This window comes from Elephas maximus, chromosome 17 (assembly GCF_024166365.1).
Source record: "Elephas maximus indicus isolate mEleMax1 chromosome 17, mEleMax1 primary haplotype, whole genome shotgun sequence".
Classification (NCBI taxonomy): Eukaryota; Metazoa; Chordata; class Mammalia; order Proboscidea; family Elephantidae; genus Elephas; species Elephas maximus.
The window spans coordinates 73,891,525-73,915,937 of NC_064835.1; the positions used below are offsets into that span (position 1 = coordinate 73,891,525).

At 38.1% G+C, this 24,413-nt stretch overlaps 1 protein-coding gene across 5 annotated transcripts in view; it reads right to left on the reverse strand.

Moving 5' to 3' along the window:
* The window catches only part of EHBP1 (EH domain binding protein 1), a 350,658-nt gene that overhangs the window by 139,280 nt on the left and 186,965 nt on the right, over window positions 1-24,413 (reverse strand). For all 5 annotated transcript variants that reach the window (XM_049857490.1, XM_049857491.1, XM_049857487.1 and 2 more), the window contains one exon: window positions 14,995-15,184. In XM_049857490.1, the coding sequence (XP_049713447.1) occupies window positions 14,995-15,184 (190 nt within the window). The remainder of the gene's footprint in view (window positions 1-14,994; window positions 15,185-24,413) is intronic.

The following is a 24,413-nucleotide window of genomic DNA, read 5'->3' on the forward strand; positions in this document are numbered from 1 at the left end:
AAGGCTGTAAATCTCTACGGAAGCAGACCGCCACCATTTTTCTCCCTCGGAGCCACTGGTGCTTTCCAACCACTGACCTTTGGGTTAGCAGTCAATCACTTTAACCACTGTGCCACCAGGGCTCCATTCATGCTTTTATATACAGAATAAAATAATTGAATATTTAAATATTTTGGAGACTATAAAGCACTTTATAAATGTAAGGAATCATTATCATGCGAAGGAGCGTTTACCAAGTGGTCAGTAGTTACTTATGCTTCTTTGAAGCAATCATCAGTGCATATGGAAACAGACCAATATAAACCAAGGCAAGATATTCTATGTCAGAGATTCTTAAACTTTTTCATTCCATGATTTTCTTAAAAGCTTTCATGATCCTAGCAGTTGGGGACCATAATCATCTCTGAGACTCTTCCAGATCGTCTCAGCATGGAACTTCAGGACGTACAAATACAATACATTTGTGACAGAACACATGCCAGGTGCTCTTTCTCCAAGCCTGAAACTGCCTGCTCTCCTCTGGTTCAGACCCAGGTTCTCCAAGTCCACGCCCAAAAATTCTAGCAAGGGTGTGTGCTTTCAGATTCTGCTTGAGTGACAGACCACACACAGAGTGAATCTTGTATAGTTCTTTACTCTTAATAATGACACAGGAGGCAAGGAGATAGTAGAAAATCAGAAAATGTTCCTGTTGCTTATTTTCCTATTAATGTATGTCTTGTATCTTGTGACTATCAGAGCTAGCTTTGTTTTCTCCACATGGGCCTTAACAATCTCTCCTGCTTGTCCCTGTCGCAGGCCCAAGGCTCAGTCTCCCTCAATGTTGTCCTGAGGTAGGGGGGGGCTCACGACCGAAATATCTTGTCTGTGAAGGCCTCAGTTAGTGACTCTTGCCCTAGGAAGCCTCCACAGGCCAACACTTCCCAATCACCCTGAGCTCAAGCATCCTTGAAAGAGGTTTTAAAGTAAACCTCTTTTGTTTCTTTTACTGATTTTAATTTTAATTACCATATTTCACAAAAACCCAGTTATCATTTTACTAATTGAAAAGACAAAGCCAGTTTCACAATTAATTCTGACATCTGCGTGTAGCCACGTTTCAGACGTGGAGAAGAAAAAATGGGATAAGAAGCTAAAACTCAGACTATTTAAAATCAAATGCACTTTCTTAAACACAGACTTATTCTTCCTCTTGTATGCTCTGTCTTTATTAAGGGCAGAGCCAGGGTGACATTAAAAAAAAAAAAAAAAAAACAGAAGTGGGCAAAGGATATGAACACACATTTCACTAAAGAAGATATTCAGGCAGCCAACAGATACATGAGAAAATGCTCCCGATCATTAGCCATTAGAGAAATGCAAATTAAAACTATGATGAGATTCCATCTCACACCAACTAGACTGGCATTAATCCAAAAAACACAAAATAATAAATGTTGGAGAGGCTGCGGAGAGATTGGAACTCTCATACACTGCTGGTGGGAATGTAAAATGGTACGACCACTTTGGAAATCCATCTAGCATTATCTTAAACAGTTAGAAATAGAACTACCATACAACCCAGAAATCCCACTCCTCGGAATATACCCTAGAGATACAAGAGCCTTCACACAAACAGATATATGCACACCCATGTTTATTGCAGCTCTGTTTACAATAGCAAAAAGTTGGAAGCAACCAAGGTGTCCGTCAACGGATGGATGGGTAAATAAATTGTGGTATATTCACACAATGGAATATTACGCATCGATAAAGAACAGTGACGAATCTCTGAAACATTTCATAACATGGAGGAATCTGGAAGGCATTATGCTGAGTGAAATGAGTCAGAGGCAAAAGGACAAATATTGTATGAGACCACTATTATAAGACCTTGAGAAATAGAAAAAACTGAGAAGAACACATACTTTTGTGGTTACGAGGCGGGGAGGGAGGGAGGGATGGAGAGGGTTTTTTATTGATCATTCAGTAGATAAGAACTGCTTTGGGTGAGGGGAAAGACAACACTCAATACAAGGAAGGTCAGCCCAATTGGACTGGACTAAAAGCAAAGAGGTTTCCGGGATAAAATGAATGCTTCAAAGGTCAGCGGACCAGGGGCTGGGGTCTGGGGAACATGGTTTGAGGGGACTTCTAAGTCAATTGGCAAAATAATTCTATTATGAAAACATTCTGCATCCCACTTTGAAATGTGGCATCTGGGGTCCTAAATGCTAACAAGCGGCCATCTAAGATGCATCAATTGATCTCAACCCACCTGGAGCAAAGGAAAATGAAGAACACCAAGGTCACACGACAATTAAGAACCCAAGAGACAGAAAGGGCCACATGAGCCAGAGACCTACATCATCCTGAGACTAGAAGAACTAGTTGGTGCCCGGCCACAATCGATGACTGCCCTGTCAGGGAGCACAACAGAGAACTCCTGAGGAAGCAGGAGATCAGTGGGATACAGACCCCAAATTGTCATAAAAAGACCATATCTAATGGTCTGACTGCAACTAGAGGAATCCCGGTGGCAATGCTCCCCAGACCTTCTGTTGGCACAGGACAGGAACCATCACTGAAGACAACTCATCAGACATGAAAGGGACTGGGCAGCGGCGGGGAGAGAGATGCTGATGAAGAGAGAGCTAATTAAATCAGGTGGACACTGGAGGGTGTGTTGGCAACTCTTGACTGGAGAGGGGATGGGAAGATAGAGAGAGAGGGAAGACGGCAAAATTGGCACGAAACGAGAGACTGAAAGGGCTGACTCAATAGGGGGAGAGCAAGTGGGAGAAGGGAGTAAGATACATGTAAACTTACATGTGACAGACTGATTGGAATTGTAAATGTTCACTTGAAGCTTAATAAACGTTAATTAAAAAAAAAAAAACAGATTGACCTACCTTCTTTCCTTCTTTCTGCCCAGTCATTAATCCATCCAACAAATATTTATTGTATTTAATGATCTTACTACATGATAGGAGCTCTGGTAACACAGTTGTTAAGAGCTCAGATGCTAACCAAGAGGGTGGCAGTTCGAATCCATCAGCAGTTCCTTGGAAACCCCCTGGGGCAGTTCTACTTTGTCCTATAGGGCTGCTATTAGAATGGATTCAACGGCAATGGATTTGGTTTTTAGGTTACTACATTCTAAGCATCCATGCTAGGCTCTGGGAATTTAGAGATGAAGAAGACAAATCCCCTGAGCTCATGGAACTTATACAGTAGTGGGAACAACAACAAAAAAAGCTAAACAAATAAGTATATAAGTGATAAGAAGAAAATCAAGGCATTGTAGGCGATAGTGACTGGGAAAAGCGGGATGGGTTTATATAAGGTAGCCAGGGAAGATCTCTTTAAGGTGGTACATTTGAGAAGAGATCTGAATGAAATGAGAGAATAAACCATGAGATAATCTGGGGAAAAATCAGTAAAGAGTAAAGGACCAGTAAGAAGACCAGCATGGCTCTAATGGAATGAAAGAGGCAGTGTGCGGAAGGGAAAAGACTGTAGAGAAAAGCAAGGACCAGATCGCACAGGGACTTGTAACTCATGGTAATATTATTCTGTGGGCTGTAGGAAGTCAATGGTGGGTTCCAAATAGGATATGACATAATTTGATTAATGATTTTTAAAGGTCATTCCAGCAAGACTTACAATTCCAGAAGAAACTCTGGAGGCCTTCCCATTGCTAAAACAACTGGATCCTTCATAAAACACAGAGTTTTTTTTTGCATTTCAGGGCACAGAAAAAAAATTTTTTTTAAATAAAGGAAAAGGCTGTGAACTGAAACTTGAGGGGTGAACAGCGAGTTCTTGTGAAGGATAGTGCTATCCAAGGACAGCCCAACATTTTTGTTTTGCGTACATTTCTCTATGTGTATTTTTTACAGTTAAAAAAAAAAAAAAACCAGCATACTCCTACAACCCAAAAGTATGTCTATATCCTACTGCAGTGGCTCTCAGGCCTGGCTACACATTAAAATTGTCTGGATAATTTAAAAATAAGCCAACGACAACTGATGTGTAACTCCACTCCCAAAGATTCTGATTTACTTGTCTAGGGTGGGGTCAAAGCATTGATACTTCTAAAAAATCTCCCAGCTAGAGTTGAGAACAACTACCCAGAGAAAACTCTTTTTATTTATGTAGCATACCAAGAAATATATAAAGAATGCTCACAGTAGCATTATTTCTAATAGTCATTATTTGCGAAAAAATTCATATCTCTATCATTAGGAGAATGGATAACTTGTAGTATTCCTGGAATAATATACATCAGTGAACACGAATAAACTACTACTACATACAACAATATGGATCCATCCTAGGAACACAATATTGAGTAAATAACTGGCATAATAGATAATGACATTTGGGTAAATTTCAAAAAAAAAAAGGAAAAATGAAACATGTTGTTTAGGTGTGCAAGATAATGACATTTTGATAAAGCTTAGAAAAAACATTGCTTAGGGGTACATGCGTATAAGGGAATGGATAGCAGCTATGTGTGTGAAGTGTCACAGGCAGAGAGGTAGGGCAGAGAATTATGGGTAGGTGTGACATTATTGGTAATGTTTTAGGTTTTATGGGCACATAAGTAGAAGCAGGGAGATAAGTTAGGAGGCTACTGAAGATGTCCAGGAGAGAGTTGATGGTAGCTAAAAAGAACTCGTGGTAGATGGTGAGAAGTAGTAAGATTTAAAATACATTTGAAGGGTAAAACTTCTAGGACTTATTATTAGACTGGATGGTCTTCAATGATCAATATGGTAGCCAAGAGTCAAATGTGACTATTTAAATTAAGAGTAATTAAAATTAAATTAACAATTCATTTCCTCAGTCATACTAGCCACATTTTACCTTAAGAGCCACATATGACCAGTTGATACTGTATTAGCACAGATATAGAACTTTTTTATCAGCACAGAAAGTTCTATTTGAATAGTACTAGGATAGAGTGGGAGAACCTGGTGGTGTAGTGGTTAAGAGCTATGGCTACTAACCAAAAGGTGGGCAGTTTGAATCTACCAGGCGCTCCTTCGAAACTCTATTGGACAGTTCTACTCTGTCCTATAGGATTGCTATGAGTCAGAATCAACACGATGGCAAAAGGTTTAGGTTTTTTTGCTTTTAGGACAGAGGGTGTGTGAGAAAGAGAGGTGAAAAAATGGCTCTCAAGTTTTCTGCCTGAGAAACTAGGTAAATAGCAGTGTCGTATACTGGGAGATGGAAAAACCAGGGGAAAAGCTAGTTCAGAGGGAACCTTCAGTTTCTGTTCCATTTTGTATAAAGAAAAAGATTGCATACACATAGCTCAGGGAAAAACCGAGGCTGAAGATACATTTGGAATATATTTCTATATAGACAGTTTTTTAGATCACAGGATTAGATATGATTGCAAAATTAGATATGATTCCAACGCCTGTGGAAGGTCTTTTGACAATGTCTATCAGAATTACAAAGGCATTTACCCTTTAGCTCATTTCAGGAAATTTATTCAATGATATATCCACACACATGTGAAATAATGTGTGTGCAAGGTTATTTATTCCAGCACTGCTTGTAATAAGAAAAGATGAGAAACAACACTATCTGTGAGTTAACTAGCTAAATTAATTACGGTACATTCACATAATGGAATACCACAGAGATATAAAACGGAATGAAGACACTCTTCATATACTGAAATGGAAAGAGCTCCAGAATATACTGTTAAATGAAAAGAGTAAAATTAAGGGGAAGAACAGTATTTACAGGATTCTTCCTTTGGGGCAAGAAAGGGAAGAAAAAAGAATAAATCTTTGGATAAATATTATGTCTCAAAAGAAATTAAACAAGCAAGCGAGAGAAGCAGAAATGGGGAAAGAGAGATGCCAAGCCACATGAAGGTCACCCAGGAGTAGAAGCTCAAAGAGTCAAGGATCCTCCTCAGGGCTGACAGGGAGAGAAAGCCTTCCCCTAGAGCTGGTTCCCTGAATTCAGACTTCTGGCTTCCTAAACTGTAAAAAAACAAATCTCTGTTTGTTAAAGCCATCCACCTGCGGTGCTTCTATTATAGCAGCACTAGATGACCAAGGCAGACGGGGACAGTGGTGGCAGTGAGACTTCCCAATGTGTATCTTTTTATATTATTTTGATTTTCAAACCACGTTAATATATTATCTAGCTAAAGCAATTCAACTAAGTTTTATTTATTTTTTTTTAAAGGGAGAAGTAATCAGTTACATTAATTGCTGATGAAGGATCAATAAAGACTAAACTTGACCGCTGAATTTGGCAAGATGAAGGTGACCTTAACTAGAGGGGTTTCAAAGGATGAAAAGCTTGTTTAGAGTAGATTAAAGGAATTAGATGAGTATAAACAACTTTTTCAGCAGGAGACAGAGAAATGGGGAAGTAGCTGGAGGGGCATGTGAAGTCTAGAAAGTTCATTTGTTTTTAAGATGGGTAAGCTAATGGAAGTGGTCAGGTAGAGAGTAAGAAATGGATGTAGGAGGCAGAGGGGTAAAACCAGGATCAACGCCCCTGAATAGACTAGAAGAGTGGATCTAATAATATACAAGGTGATGGGTACGTTTCTGGATAAAAGCAGGGACAGTACACTCATTAAACCAAAACATAAAGGAGAATGTAAGGTTACAGTCATGTTGCCCTTCCTCCAAACACACTCATACCCGCATATACTCTAACTTCAATGACTTTTCAATGCACATGGGTTTAATGCCAAAATTCTTACCATGGTCCATAAGATCCTTCATGACCTGGGCAGGGCCTATCTCTCCAAACTTATGTAATATTACCCTCCCCTTGCTCACTATATTGCAGTCACATGGGCATTCTTTCAGTTCTTCAAACATGACAAGTTATTTCTTGCTTCAGGGTCTTCATACATGCTGCCTGGAATTCTTCTCCCTCACTCTTCCTATTACTGTCTCCTTATTATCTCTTCATGGGTCTCTGGTTATTCCCTCTCGTAGTGCCCTGTTCTTTCCTCCAAAGCATTTATCGTGATTTTCTGCTATATATTTAGGGGTTCATTTTGTAGCATCTCCAGGAAGACAAAAATCATGTCTGTTATACCCAGTGACTAACACAATGCCTGGCATATTGCAGGTACTCAATAAATATTTTTTGGATGAATGAACTGAGCAATACATTCAGCTGCCCAAGCTATAAACTTCTGAATCATCCCTGATTCTTATCTTTCCCTTTCTCCTTCGGAACCCATTCTACAGTTATTCTAACTATGCAATTCCTCTTTTACCCACTCTTTAATTTCATCTTCACTATATTGCTCAGCGGCTCAGAGCCTCATGATTTCGTGCCTGGACTATTATGACATTCCCCTAACTATATCCTTGTCTTTAAGTTTCTTTACTTTCTGCCCTTTGCACACTGTCTTCAAAGTTTTCATTCTACTGATATCTGATCATGTTTTTCCCTTACCAAATAGAAATCAAGGGTGTACAAGGTTGAACTGAGAAATCAACTGAGTGAGCAGTGGTTCTGTTTTACAATCTCAGAGCAAAGATCTATCAACGGAGGCCACTGGGAGCCTCAGGTAAAAATGCCAAGTCTCAGCAAACAGCAGAAGCTTTAGACAGAGAAGGAAATGAGCAAAAGACAAAGACAGGAATGTTAAGAGAAGTTGCTCCGGAAATGTGATTAATTCTGTAATGGGAGGACGCCCCTGCTTACGGCCTGCTGCCTGTGCAGTCATGACGATGATGATGATGATGGTGATACAATTTACATAAAGCAAACTTTACCCTTTTTAGTGTGCACTCTGTGAGTTCTGACAAACACATACAGTCATGTGATTTCCACCACAATTGGGTCTAGCACTATTCCATTATCACCCCAAATTTCTCTCTCTCTTTGTATCCCCCCTCCTGTTCTGGCAACGACTGTTATGTCCCAAAAGTATCGACAAGTTTTTAAGAAATATATATAAGGGGAACAATATACAATGAAAAAAATTTTTTTTTACATTGTGTGAAAGTCATGAATGACCATTACTTATATATTTAACTAATTAAATTCAGGCAAATGTAGGTATTTACCACAATTAAGAGAGAGCTCAAAAAAAAAAAAAAAATCAGGCCAAGTGAGGACCTCTACTTAATTTCAAATTGCTGTAAGTACATGCATGAAAGAATAAATTGTTTTTCTATTAAAAATAAACCTTGTTACTTATATTAATGACTGAATTAGGTAAGCCTTTTCTGTTTTGCTTACTTGTGAGATTTTACTATAAGAAGTTAAAGGTGGATGGTCCTTGCAAAAAAGAAGCCCAATTATGTGAAAACCTAAGTTTTCCAACAGTAGCTAAGAAGAAAAAATAGATAAACACCAAAGAGTTTTCATTGCAACAGCATCTGGTGGTGGTGGTGGTAGAGAATAACTTTAGTATTTTTTTCCGAATTACTGCATCATTCTGATTTCTAAGAATTAGGAAACTATGATGTCCTGCAAGTAAACAACTGTCTCTCCAACTTCACAAGGCATTTTAGGTATGAGAGGAGTCCCAAACAGTGGAATATAACACCAGAATATGAATATATTTTACTATAAACTAATGCTACAAATGTAATTATTCAACTATCAAATATTTTGTGATAAATTTACATTCCCAAATAATTATTTATTTATTCACATTGCATTTTCAATTTTTGGCTTTGCTTCTCAATAAGATCATTATTAGAGAGGTCTACCTAGTTTTAAAAGTCTTCTTTTTGCAGCACTATGCTCAATGCTGACTATCAGAAGTTTTTTAAAAAGGACAGAAAGGTTCCCAGTTCATAATTTAAGACTTAATAAAATGCTCTAGCTACATGCAGGTTTGCAAAGACAATGTTCACACACCCTTAATTATAATGGCACTAGTGGAGCCAATATATAGTGTATATATTAATCTTTAGAGTACAACTTTAATCCACATAATAAAGAGTTTACATGTCCACAGTAGTCTGGCCTTCAGTACATAAGCTGGTTATGAAAATGCCCTAACCTCTTGCTTAAATGTTACGGATACAGGTGGTAAAAGGAATATTAAGCTATTTTACGATATCCAGTTGTTCCATTAACTCAATTGTACTGTGACTGTTTTTGAGGCTCGTCTCCAAGCTCAAACATGTCAGGCTTGTTCTTCAAGCCTTTCAAGTTGGGACTTATATTAAAAAACCCAATGCCAAGCAAGAAGTGAAACAGAGAGCTTTCACAGAAATGATTATGAGAGTTTAAGCTGATTGTAAATATCTTCCTCATCAACACATCAAGCAGCAAAGCCGAAAGTTTCCACTGGATGTATAATTTATTTTCTGTCCGAACTTCTTTGAAGCATTAGTTAATTGAAAGTATGCTTATTTATTTCTAAATATATCAGTTCATTCTAGTTTTTTTTTTTTTAATTGATTTCTAGATTAACTGCACTATGGGTAGAAAGGAGCTCAGCTGCTAACAAAAAGGTCAGTTGTTTGAATCCACCAGCTGCTCCTTGGAAGCCCTATGGGGCAACGGCAATGGTTTGGATGAGTAAAGAACATAATTTCAACCCTCTGAAATTTGCTGAAAATTTACTTTAAAATTTAGAATATGGTCCCTTTTGGTAGAGGAATTAATCTTGCAATTGTTCGATGTAGTATTTTATGAAGTAAAAATTGTCAATTGAGCCTTAAAATCTCACTGATCTTTCATTCGACCTATTCCACCAATTATAGAGAGTTGGTACTATCATTATGAATTGATGAATTGTTATATATGTAATGTGTTTCAATTCTTTGCAGATATATGTATTTTTTAATTCTGTAAGCATGCTCCACTGTCTCCAATATTTAGTGTTATAGAAGCATCTGCTGCTAGGTAATCTTACCCTGAAGTTCAAAAGTTCTCTCAGGATATGTCTAGGTGTGAGTCTCATTCCATTCATCTTTCTTGGTACTTGTGAGCCCTTTTTATCTAAAGACTAAAGTCTTTCTCTAGCTTATATAAATTTTCTTCTAACTCTTTGATAAATGCTTTCTCTTGATCTGTTCTCATTTCTACAATCCCTATTATAGATATAGTGAATCTCCTGACTCTACTATTTTTTTTCCCACAATTTTAATCTCTTCATCTCTTCACCAAAATTTAAGGAGGCACTCACTTTGGGGTTCACCCACGACACTGTGAACGACTGTCTCCTTAAGAGTGAAGCACCTGTAGCCCAATTTAAGGAGGCACTAATTCTCAGGTCCACATAAGTGCCCAGTTTGTACTCGCACAAATGCCAAAGTATAAGTGCCTCCTTACGTTTTACACCCCAGTTGCCTCTCTTGCCTCACCCTAGACCTGGCTCTACTGTGCACCCTGTTATGGGTGTTTTCATTTTTATTTGTTTCTTATTCTCACAGAGTGAAGTTCATCCAGTACTGGGAGTTGAGAAGGATTCTGTCCTAGTTTATGTGAATCTATTCAAACAGTCCAGTTAAGTTCCTCTTCCTCATGCAATAAAAGGTAAGTTCACCAGTGCTTCCTTCACGTTTATCATCAATTAAAAAATAAACACACACACAAAAAAACAAACCCACTGCCATCCAGTCGGTTCTGACTCATGGTGACCCTGTAGGACAGAGTACAACTGCCCCATAGGGTTTCCATGGCTGTAAATAAACCTTTACCGTATCAGACTGCCACGTCTTTCTCCCATAGAGTGGCTGGTGGCTTTGAATCGCCAGCCTTTCAGTTAGTAGCTGAGTGCTTTAAGGACTGCACCACTAGGGCTCTTCAACAGTATACCCTAAAATGATCCTGTCAATATACAGCAATAACATTGTTTTGTTCTTTGTTGCTAACTACTAGCCTTTTTAAAGCATTTAGCAAATAAGCCAAAATTGTAAGCCATTTTTTGTCATTAAAGTACACAAGTAATTTATTTACCTTATTAGGGTTCTTACCCTCTGTGAGGGTATTTTTCTTTCCATAAGGAAAAATGGCAATTCAATCCTCATTTGGAAAACTATGACAGGCACCTTAATTTGGTTACTCCAGAACATTCTGACTGATATAAAAGAGCAACCTTACAAAGTCACATTTAATTACTCCACAAATCTGTTTTAAAAGGCAAGCATTTTAATCACGGCTTGTTTTTTAAAACAAAATTTCTTCTTTTTTACCACCCCCACTGAATACACTGAGAACACTCAAGAGGCAAGCTCTTCAGAGATTTTCTTCATGATGCTATGATTGTTGGTTCTTTTTCAGTTTGCAAAGGCCCGTAAGTGGGCCATTGCTGGGGCACATCTCGTCAGTTAGATTTGCCCCACTTGTGAACGAGGGCCAGGACTAGGGTGAGGCAAGGTGTGTCTCAGAGCGCAACATTTCAGGAGGCATTTACTCAGTCGTGCAAACGCAGGGTCCACACTTCCGCTAACCTGACAGTGCGTGCTGCTTTCAGTTCTGAGCCCCAGGAACCTCTCTGGCCTCATCCTCGTCCTGGCCCTGCAGTGCATACATCCAAATATTTTTTAGAACTGATATCACCCATACAAAAAAAAAAAAGAATATATCTCAATTTCCTCACCAGCAATTCTACACTCTGAAAATTAACATACCTTTTCTGACATCCTTACATAAATGCAGTGAGTGGATCTTGAAGGAAATACTATTCAACTTTTGATAGCTTGGTGTTTTGTTTGATTGTGGTTTTTTTGTTTGTTTGCATTCTATTCTACTGTTCCTTGACTTCTTATGCTCAGCTGCAAAATATTCTGAGGATTTCCCTTTAAAAGTTGCATGATTGGTTTTTAAATGTCATTTTAAAATGACTGTTTGAGTAGGTTTTCTCATAGGAGACATACCAAGGTTTGGGCTCATATACATCGCCACGATAAAACATTTTAAATAAGAATCTACAGTTAAAAAAAAAAAAAAAACAGAGAGAGAGAATCAAACCCATTGCCATCGAGTCATTTCTGACTCATAGTGATGCTATAGGACAGAGTAAAACTGCCCCAGAGCGTTTTCAAGGAGCAGCTGATGGGTTTGAACCATCGACCTTTCGGTTAGCAGCCTAACCCTTACCCACTGCATCACCAGGGCTCCTGGATCTGTGGTACAGGCTGCTAACTGCCCCCTGATATCCACTCTACCCTCTTCCGTAGTAATGTTGTTGTTAGTTGCCATTGAGTTGGCTCCTGACTCATGCTGACCTCACGCATAATGGAGGGAAACACTGCCAAGGCCTGCACCATCCCTATGATCTGTTGCCAGTGGAACCGTTGTGATCCACGGGGTTTTCACTGGCTGATTCAGAAGCAGATCAACAGGCCTTTCTTCCTCGTTTGTCTTACTCTGGAAGCTCCACTGAAACCTGTTTAGCATCATACCAACATGCAATGCTCCACGGACAGAGGGGTGGTGGCTGTGCTTGAGGTGCCAGGAATTAAACCTGAGTCTTACGCATGGAATGTAAGAACTCTACCACTGAACCTTCAATGCCCAGAATCCTTGATTTTTAGCTGAGTAACACAGTCATTCAGAATAAAAGATTCATCTTCTAGCCTCCTTTGTGGGGCCCTGGAGCAGTGGTTAAGAGCTCGGCTGCTAACTGAAGGGTCCGCAGTTTGAACCCACCAGCCGCTCCTTGGAAACCCTGTGGGGCAGTTCTACTCTGTCTTATAGGGTCACTGTGAGTCAGAATTGAGTTGACAACAATAGGTTTGTTTTTTTTTGCTAGAGGTAGGTGTGGCTATATATTGTTCCTTCTCCCTGCTGATTGGAATGGGGCATATTGGCAGTGGCTCCAGCAGCTATCTTGGACCATGGGGTGGAGGTCTATGGTGAGGATGGTGGAGCAGCAAAATAGAAGATGAAGTCCCTGACGACTTTGTGAAGCTACTCTATCAGCATGGACTTTCAATGTTTTAAAGACAGAAATAAATTTCTCTTTTATTTAACTGTCATTTGAGACTTTCTATTGCCCATAGATCCTAACTGCAGCTGAAATTCTATTAACCAGAGACTCATGTGGGTAACAGGATCTTAAAAAGTAATTCTGGGAGGGTCCACATACATATTAAGAAGTAGTTGATTCAGTCTGATTTGTCCTTAACCTTTTGCTAAGGTCAGGTATACTGATAGAAGAGTGGCTCTGTATGAGGAAGACAGGAAATTCTAGAACATAAACTGCCTTTGCAGGGAGAAAACAGGCCTGAATTAATTATCGTTAAAAAGGTTAAGGCAAAAAAAAAAAAAAATTAACTATTTAAAAAAAAAAAGGTTAAGGCAGACTGAAGTCATTGCAGAGAAAGAAGCAGATACATGGAGGCTGGCTTCCATTTGTTTCTGAGGTCCAGCTGTAGGCTGTCCAAGGTTCTGCAATATGTCCTCGTGTCTCTATGATAAGCTACCTTTTTCCTTAAGCAAAAACTCTCAACCAAATGGCTTGTTTCTATTACCATAACCAAAAGATCACTAAACAATACAGCAGATGATAAATACAGTAACACTCCATGTAAACAATCTTATAGAGAAAGAAGGTATTTCAGTAAGTACATTTTTTAGGTAACTTAAGCATACCCTTGTAAGTATCAAAACCCTTTAAAACTTTTAATGAAAATGCTTTAATGTATAACATGCTTTCCTAAACAGAATATTGTTTACTAAACATAATATGACTCTTTCATGTTGACTCGAGGTTGTCAAAATGATTAACTATTTTCTTAAGCTTTAATACTGCAAAGTCTTCAGAAACTACTGAGATATATAGGGTTATTCTTGTGATGAATAAGCCCCATATTGCTATGCTTTTACAATTATTGTTTTATCTTGTTTCTCTGTGGCCATTTATCATTTTTATGATGGTCAGTATGCAATTGATTCTAATCTACTGCCTTATCTCATACGTAATTGTATAGTAAGGTGGTTTCCAGCTTTTTTTGGGGGGGGGGGCTTGGCAATGGTCCACTTTTTTTTCAAATGAAATCTTACAAGAACTCCAATACACAAAATGAATATATATATATGGATTTGCACTATGGAAGTGGAAAAAGAGGTCTAGAGCTCTGTCACTAAGCCTCCACACCTGCTGTCTAGTGAAGAACATACAGGGACCTGATGAACCCCAGGGCACAATCAGTTTAATATTGCTGGTCTACCCTAAGAGTGATCTGCTCTATTCTGAGGGATACATTTTTTTTTTTTAGGAAATATTATCTTGTATATAAAAGGAACCTTGGTGGCACAGTGGTTTACCACTCTGTCCGTGGGTTGAACCTACCTGCTGCTCTGCAGGAGAAAGATGTGGCAGTCTGCTTCCATAAAGATTACAGCCTTGGAAACCCTATGAGGGGAGTTCTACTCTGTCCTATAGGGACTCTGTGAGTTGGAATGGACTCAGTGGCAACATGTTTTATCTTGTATATATGATATACAGAAAAAAAAAATAGGTCCATGATCTTATTAGAGCCCTGGTGGTGCAGTGGTTAAGAGCTACAGTTGCTAACCAAAAGGTGTGCAGTTTGAATCCACCAGCTGCTCCTTGGAAACCCCATAGGGCATTTACTCTGTCCTATAGGGTCCCTATGAGTCTGAATCGACTCAATGGCAACAGGTTTGGTTTTTCTTTATGATCCTATTACCCAGTAACATCTATTAAAATATTAAAACATAAATAAAACCTGTATAATGTTCAAAAATTCAAATACAGAAGGGTAAAAGATGAAAGGAAACGCCTTCCTCAATGTTCTGCCTACATTCCATCCCACCAAGACCTTCTCTCCTCAAAGGCAATCACTATTAAGTTACCTGTAATTCCTTCCACAGTGTGTATGAGTGTGTAGATGTATGTATATACGTGTGTGTATAAAGTTTCTTAAATAACACTTTATAAATACAAAAGGGATATGTACCCATTTAATAATGTACCAGTAAAGCCTAATGATGACTTTTCTTAATGTGAATTATAGCACATGGGGGAAAAAAGCACAAACATAAATATATGCTTTGTTAAAAATAAGATCCTACCTTAGGAGAAGTTGAGAGATCTCTTCCTGTAGAAACAACTGTGTTTTCACTGATCCCTCCCAGCTTTGGTGAGATGACAGGTGGGGCTGGGGCCTTTCTTTTCACTCTCCTTTCAGTTTCCAGTTCTTGCGTTGGATTTACAGAATTACTTGGAGGAGGAGTTGATTTAGGTTCATAAAAAGGATTTGACCTAAGTGAAACAAGAATTATTGTTAAATACCTCTCTAAAATTAGTTTTTTTTTCCACCCAACTAAAATAATATGTTCATTAAAAAAAAAAAATAGAAAATGGTAAAGAATAACCCCAAACAGTAATAACCTACAATTGAGAAACAATCACTGTTAACCTTTTGGTCTATTTCTGTCCAGATGAAAAGAAACTTTTTCCCTTAAGAAATTTTTTTTTTTTTTTTAACACAGGGTCAAACTCAGATCTACTATATACAGTGCCTTAGGAAACTGTTTGTAATAATAGTAAATCCTATATATTTTATACATCCGAGGGAAAGGAAATCAGATGTAGAAACGCCAGTCTGTTTTCTTTTTTACACGCCCTCCCCAAACATTTTTTTCTTGCATTTCATTCCTTTCTTTGCATTAAATTCCCTTCTCACTATGGATCATCTTTTAGTAGTTTGTTCAGTGAGGTTCTGTTGATAGTAAACTCTCCCAGGCTTGAAAATGTCTTCTTTCAGTCTCACTGTTAACTGGAAACGCTGGTGGTGTAGTGGTTAAGAGCTATGGCTGCTAAACAAAAGGTCTGCAGTTTGCATCCAGCAGGCACTCCTTGGAAACACTATGGAGCAGTTCTACTCTGTCCTATAGGGTTGCTGTGAGTCGGAATCAACTTGGCAGCAATAGGTTTGTTTTTTTTTCTTAACTGATAGTGTAGCTGGGTAGAGAATTCTAGTTGTCAGTTACTCATTTCAGCGCGTTGGAGGTACTAGCCACTGTCATCCATCGTTATGCTGAGAAGTCGGCCGTTAGCCTAATATTGTTCCTTTATAGTTCAACTTTTATCTCTGGTTGCTGCTAAGATCTTTTTATTTCTGGTTGTTATGATGTGTTCAGGCGTGGATTTCTTTTGATTTATCTTGTTTCAGACTCCTTGTATTTCTTGAGTCTGAGATCCATGTGCTTCATCAGTTCTGAAAAATTATCAGCTATTATCTCTTTGATATCCTCTTCTCTGCTTTAGAAAATCTTATTCGATAATATGCTGAACTTTCTACCTGTCGTTTTTCCTAATCTCTACTTCACATAGTTATAAATCATTATGCCTTCTGTGCTACATTCTGGATAATTCCCTGACGTTTATGATCCAGTTCACTTTTTCCATCTTTATCTCTGAGTCTAATCTAATCTTCAACCCTGCATGAATTTTTAATTTAAATAGTGTTATTTCTTTCTGTTCTATGTGCATAACAACTCAGATACAGAGCTTTGAGTCATTAATCACTTAAACATATTATTTAAAAAAAAAAATTTTTTTTTTTTAATCACCCTGTTTCTTTTGCCTGCTGATTCTTTTTCTTGGTAAATTGTTTCCTTATGTGTTTTGTAATACTAGACTGTAAATTCAGGGTTTAATCTGAGGAAATTCTGTGTAGTCTAAACTGGGAGTGCCTCTCTTCAGGGTGTTTTATGCTTGCACTTGTCAAGTACGTTAGGAATCATTTTGCACGTGACTTTTTTCATTTAGGGGTTCCCAGACCATCCTGCTAATATTAGTTCAAATCTACATGAGGGCAGGCCTATGCTTATAAATTCTTAGGGAAGGCTTTTTTTTTCCTACCTAGAGTCTAGGCTTGGGCAGAAGAGTTTCCTTGTTAACTTTCTTTATGGGTAGATGGGTGTTTTTTCCTACACCCCTGAACTGAAGGTGTAGCCCTTCTAAAGTCTCTAAGTTGAGGTATCTTCCTATAATGCTTAACACTCTATCTTTTCCTCTGTTATAGAATTTTCCATGTTATATTTTTTGCTAATTTGTCTTCCCTACAGACTGTGAACTCACTGAGATTAGCAGTGTCTTATTTATCAGTACACCTAAATAAACAATGTGTTTAACAGTTAAGAGAAGTATCTGAACTTTACTTTTAGATAAGTATAATAAATCTTTCAAAAAATTCTGTCAAAATTTAAAGTCTGTCTCCCTGACTGACTACAGTCACTCAAGAATTACTGACTACCCTTGTTTATCTTGAAGGCAAAACAGGCTTTGAAAAAAAAAGTTCATAATATATATTTTCAACATAAAATAAAACATACCTATAAAAATAATGAAATCTCTTCCAAGTACTTGGAAATAAAATCACCCTCTCATAGATGAACTATGTAGTATAAATTAGATTAGATTATATACATACACACACTCGTTGCTGTTGAGTCTATTTTGACTCATAGAGACACTATAGGACAGAGTAAAACTGTCCCATAGGGTTTCCAAGGAGAGTCTAGTAGATTTGAACTGCCAACCTTTTGGTTACCAGCTGAGTTCCGAACCACTGGACTACCACGGCTCCAGATTAGATTAGATCAGAAAAATAATATGTGAAGTCACCTTAAAAGTAAAATAAGAGGCTCTCAAGTCAAAATATGAGCATAATTTAATTACAGACAAAAATATATCTAAGAAATGAATTTCAATCAGAAGGGGGATTGGTCAGTAATGTAAACACAGAAAAAGAATAGACAAACTATGACAGCTCCTTTTCTTCTCACACTGTTCAAGGAATGGGTGCCATCCTACCTACACTGATGAGAACGGTCATTAGTATCATCCATTTAACACTCCTTTCTTGACTCTGCTTTTAAATCAACTTCCTGACTACAGTTTAGCTTCCCAAATTGCTCTGCCTACAAGGAATGCATCTATTGGTTAACACAAGTATCTGATGATTATTCTTCCTATTGCAAATGAGTAAACTGTTATTCTGGTTCTTATTCATTAGTTCAATTGCAATTTTTTTAACACCAGTAGGTTCCCCAGAGTCCAATAGCCTGTGTGCATGTTGTTGTTAGGTGGCATAGAATTGGTTCCAACTAATAGCAACCTTGTGTACAATAAAACAAAACACTGCCTGGTCTTGCGCCATCCTCGCAATCATTGCTACGTTTGAGTCCATTTTTGCAGCCAATCCATCTCGTAAAGGATGTCAATCCATCTCGTAAAGGGTCTTCCTCTTTTTCACAGATGCTCTACTTTACCAAGCATTATATCCTTCTCTAGGGACTGGTCCCTCTTGATAACATGTCCAAAGTCTAAGAGTAGAAGTTTTGCCATCCTTGCTTCTAATGAGCATTCCGGTTGCACTGCTTCCTAGACAGGTCTGTTTGTTCTTCTGGCAGTCCATCCTATATTCAGTATTCTTTGTCAACATTATAATTCAAAGGCATCAATTCTTCAGGCTTCCTTATTCATTGTCCAGCTTTCGCATGCATATGAAGCAATCGAAAACATCACAGCTTGGATGAGGCCTACCTTAGTCCTTAAAGCAACATCTTTGCTTTTCAACACTTTAAAGAGGTCTTTTCCAGCAGATTTGCCCAATACAATGCGTCTTTTGATTTCCTGACTGCTGCTTCCACGGGCATTGATTGTGGACCCAAGTAAAATGAAATCCTTAACAAAATCAATCTTTTCTCCATTTATCATGATGTTGCTTATTGGTCCAGTTGTGAGGATTTTTGTTTTCTTTATTTTGAGGGATAATCCATACTGAAGGCGGTACATAGTCTCTGATTTTCATCAGAGTAAGTACTTCAAGTCCTCTTCACTTTCAGCAAGCATGGCTACATCATCTGTATATTGCAGGTTGTTAATGAGTCTTCCTCCAATTCTGATGCCATGCTCTTCTTCATATACTCCAGCTTCTCAGATCATTTGCTCAGCATACAGATTATGTAAGTATGATGAATCTATACAACCCTGACGCACATGTTTCCTGACTTTAAACCATGCAGTATCCCCTTGCACTGTTCTAATGACTGCCTTTTGAATACAATTGTGTGTTCTGGAATTCCCATTCTTCCAAATGTTATCCATAATTTGTTATGATCCACACAGTTGGATGCCTTTGCATAGTCAATAAAACACAGGTAAACATCTTTCTGGTATTCTCTGCTTTCAGCCAAGACCCATCTTACATCAGCAATGATATCCCTGGTTCCAGTACTCTCCTGAATCCGGCTTGAATTTCTGGCAATTCCCTGTCAACATGCTGCTGCAACTGCTTTGGAATGATCCTCAGCAAAATTTTATTTGTGCGTGATATTAATGATATTGTTCGATAATTCAGACATTCTGTTGGATCACCTTTGGACAGGGTGTAAATATGGATATCTTCCAGTTGATTGGCCAGGTAGCTGTCTTCCAAATTTCTTGGCATAGACAAGTGAGTACTTCCAGCACTGCATCCATTTGTTGAAGCATCTCAATTGGCATTCTGTCAATTCCTGGAACCCTGATTTTTGCCAAAGCCTTCAGTGCAGCTTGGACCTCTTACTTCAGTATTATCGGTTCCTGATCATATGCAACCTCCTAAAATGGTTGCACATTGATCAATTATTTTTTGGTACAGTGTATTCCTTCCATATTTTTTTGATGCTTCCTGCATCATTTAGTATTTTTTCCTGTAGAATCCTTCAATACCGAATTTTTTCTTCAGTTCTTTCAGCTTGAGAAACGCCAAGTGTGTTCTTCCCTTTAGGTTTTCTAACTCCAGGTCTCTGCACATTTCACTGTAACACTTTACTTTGTCTTCTCGAGTCACCCTTTGAAATCTTGTTTAGCACTTTTGCTTTATCATTTCTTTCTTTTGCTTTTGCTACTCTATGTTTTAAGGGCAACTTTCAGAGTCTCTTCTGACATTCATTTTGGTCTTTTCTTTCTTTCCTGTCTTTTTAATGACCCCTTGTTTTCTTCATGTACCATGTCCTTGATGTCATTCTCCAACTCATCTGGTCTTTGGTCATTAGTGTTCAATGCATTAAATCTCTTCTTGAGATCGTCTCTAAATTCAGGTGGGATACACTCAAGGTCGTACTTTGGCTCATGTGGATTTGTTCTAATTTCTTCAACTTGAACTTCCATAGGAGCAACTGATGGTTTGTTCCACAGTTGGCCCCTGGCCTTGTTATGACTGATGATATTAAGCTTTCCCATTGTCTCTTTCCACAGATGTAGTCTATTTGATTCTTGTGTATTCCATTGGCGAGGTCCACATGTATAGTCACCATTTATGTCAGTGAAAAAGGTATTTGCAAGGAAGTTGTTGGTCTTGCAAAATTTTATCATGCAATCTCCATCATCGTTTCTGTCACCAAGGCCATATTCTTCAACTACTGATCCTTCTTCTTTGTGTCCACTTTCACATTCCAGTCACCAGTAATTATCAATGCATCTTGATTGCATGTTCGATCAGTTTCAGACTCTTGAAGCTGGTAAAAATCTTCAATTTCTTAATGTTTGGCCTTAGTGGTTGGAGTGTAAATTTGAATAGTCATATTAACTGGTCATTCCTGTATGCACATGGATATTATCCTATCACTGACAGCGTTGTCCTTCAGAATAGATCTTAAAATGTTCTTTTTGATGATGAATGCCATGTCATTCCTCTTCAATTTGTCATTCCTGGCATAGTAGATCGTATGATTGTCTGATTCAAAATGGCCACTACCAGTCCATTTTAGCTCACGAATGCCTACGATATCAATGTTTATGTGTTCCATTTCACTTTTAATGACTTCCAATTTTCCTAGATTCATACTTTGTAAAATTCCATGTCCCAATTATTAACGGATGTTTGCAGCTGTTTCTTCTCATTCTGAGTTGTGCCACAACAGCAGATGCAAGTCCCAAAAGCTTGGCTCCATCCACATCATTAAGGTCAACTCTACTGTGAGGAGGCAGTTCTTCCCCAGTTGTCTTTTGAATGCCTTCCAAACTGAAGGGCGCATCTTCGGACACTATATCAGACAATGTTCTGCTGCTATTTATAAGGTTTTCACTGGCTAATCTTTTCAGAAGTAAACTGCCAGGTCCTTCTTTCTAGTCTGTCTTAGTCTGGAAGCTCCACTGAAACCTGTCCACCAAGGGTGACCCAGCTGGTATTTGAAATAGCAGCGGCAAAGCTTCCAATATCACAGCAACATGCAATCCCCCCACAGTACGATGAACTGACAGGCACATGATGTGCATAGTAGCAATAAAATTTCTGATTTTACAAAGCTAAGGACTAGACCAACCAAACATGGAGACCACACCAAGAGAATGCCAACCAGTTATATAAGGCCTGTACTGGTGATACCTCTGTTTCAACTGTCCCTGTTCTTTGAACTGTAATAGTACCAGACTCACTTAAAACCAGTAACCAGTCATCTACACCTCTGCCTAGGAATTTATAGACAATAAGATTACATGAGGCTCTGGATACCAAGTATACCTAGGCTAGAGATGGGAAATATATCACACTTGTGATGCCACTCTCACTCCTGTATTCACAGCAATAATTAATCATGCCAATGAACTGGGGTATAGCCTTAGAACCCCTCTCAACTCAGTGCTTAGGGAGTTGCTTTTAACTGAGTGGAGTTGGTACCTATATTAAAAACCTATTTGTTGCTCTTCATCTTCTTATGGCTGTATATTCAAGAGAAAAAGAACAGTAAACAGATATGTATTTGAAAAATTAGCCTTTCAGAACAAAATATTCTTGCCTAGTGGCCAAGGTATGCTTGAGGTATTTTCATTCACATGTTTATCATCTCCAGGAGAACTTGGGAAAAGCAAAGCAAAGAACAATGATAAAATAAATAGTTTTTCAGAAAGGGCCAAATGTGTTCTTTGAAAAGACATAGAAAAGGTAACACATCTAGCTTAGATTGGAAGGCTTACCAGTAACATTTTAAACTAACATTTATTGTGTATTTATGCTGTGCTAGGTACTGTTAAGTGTTGCACATGATTAACCCATCTAATCTTGACAACAATCTTGTTTTCCAGCTACTTTTATTGACAACCTTATTTAGCTATTTTTCAAACTCTAAAAGTAGTTCAAAGGGAGGTAAATATAAACATACAAAATGGAATAAAAACAAAAATAGGAAAAAACAAGAAGTTGGAAAAGAAAAAAAAACAACTGTGTTTCAAAACATATTACTGTATTTCCTAAATAACGTTAAATGTTTCAGGGTTAAACAAAACCACTTCAATATAATTGAATTGCATCGTTTATGTGAATTATTTGGATATTTTCAAGTTATTCCTGGTTAAATTTCTCTATGACAAATGTCCATACTATTTTCAAAGATGGCAGCTACTACAATAATCATTTGCATTGATGTGTTATGTAGGTATGGATGTTTTAAGAAAAATCCAGATACGTTACAGGGTGTATTCTTTATACGGCAAAAGAATATTTTGCTTAACAGGAAAAAATATGACAGAATCCCTTTAAACAGGCAATTTGTCAGTGCATTTCATATAATTCAATTTACAAAAACTCATTTGTACACAACTTTCATAAAACTTATCTATTATGTATAGCAAGGTATCTAGCAATGGTCCTTTCCCTTCTTGCCCCTCTCCCTGCTTCTAACTACTCATGCCTCCCTCTAATCACTTGAATATTGGTATTCTTGTATAAAACCAAAAGCCAAACCAAACCCATTGCCGTCGAGTCGCTTCTGACTCATAGGGGCCCTATAGGACAGAGTAGAACTGCCCCATGGTAGATCTGAACTGCCATCCTTTTGGTTAGCAGCTGTAGCTCTTAACCACACCACCACCAGGGTTTCCATTCTTTGCATAAATAAATAAATAAAAGCAAGTAGAAAAGAAGCTCAGATAAACTAATTCCCAAAGTTGGTTCCTGAGGCTCACATTACTAGAAATATAATCAAAATGGGCATATTCTTGAACCAAATAGAGCCACGCTTCTCAATTTTTTACACCATGGCATATATTGAAAATGAAATTTGTAAGTTATGCTAGGGTAAACAAAGGAAGCTACTTAAAACTGGGGGTGCCAGGGATCCAACTGCTCTGAACCATGCCTGATTGTCAGTATCTCCACACACCCAATCTACCTGTGAGACAACAGTGTGCTGGGCGTCGCCCCCTCCCCTGCCCCCGTGAGGTAATAAGTCGGAATAAGAATAAAAAGTTTCTATTTCTAGGGGCCTTACATGATCCTCCCCTCTTGTGGATCAGAGATTCCTCTGTTGTTGTTAGGCCATTGAGTGGGTACTGACTCATAGTGACCTTATAGATAACAGAGTGAAAAGTTGCCCAGTCCTGTGCTATCTTTATGATTGCTGGTATGTTTGAGTTCACTGCTTTGGCTACTGTGTCAATCCATCTCATTGAGGGTTTCCCTTGTTTTTGCTGACCCTCTACTTTACCAACCATAATGTCCTTTTCTATTGATTGGTCTTTCCTGATGATATATCCAAAGTAAGTAGTCGAAGTTTTGCCATTCTCTCTTTTAAGGATATTCTGGTTGTATTTCTTCTAAAACTGATATGTTCACTCTTTTGGCAGCCCACAGTATAGTCAATAACCCTCACCAACATCAAAATTCGATTGCATCAATTCTTCTTCTGTCTTTTTTTTTTCATTGCTCAGCTTTCACATGCATCTGAGGTGACTGAAAAGTCCACGGCTTGGGTCAGGCACACTTTAGTCATCAGTGTGACATCTTTGCTCTTCAAAACTTTAGAGTCTTTTGCAGCAGATTTGCCCAGTGCAATATGTGGTTGATTTCTTGACTGCTGTGTCCATGGGTGTCGATTGTTGATCCAAGTAGAATTAAATCATTGACAGCTTCAATTGGTTCTCATATATCATGATGTTATTCACTGGTCCAGTTGAGAGGATTTCCATTTTCTTCAGGTTAAATTTCCTACTCTTAAAGAGTGAAGAGGATAGGACTCCATTTATATGAAATGTCCAGAACAGTCAGACCCATATAAACAGAAAGTAGATTAGTAACTACCAGGAGAGAGGGGTAAGGGAAATTAGGACTAATGCGTAATAGGTGTGGAGTTTCTTTTTGCGGTGATGGAAATGCTCTGGATTTAGATAGTGCTGATGGTTGCGCAGCTTTGAGTACACTAAACATCACTGAAGTGTATACTTTAAAATGGTGTATTCTATGTTACGTGAACTATATATCAATAAAAAAATGCTACTAAAAAAGGATGAGCAGGAATAGTGTCTGAGACCTATAAGCTTATCCCTTCCTTACAATGACTTAAAAATTATATAATTGCTGATTAATGCATTTAAAAATACTTAGAATATTTTAAGTTAGGAAAAATTATTTAAGGAATGAACACAATTTCCACGTCCTGCCGATCATCTATGATTTGAATAATCTATTTCAGGGCTTTCTACATCACTTGAATAAACAAGACAT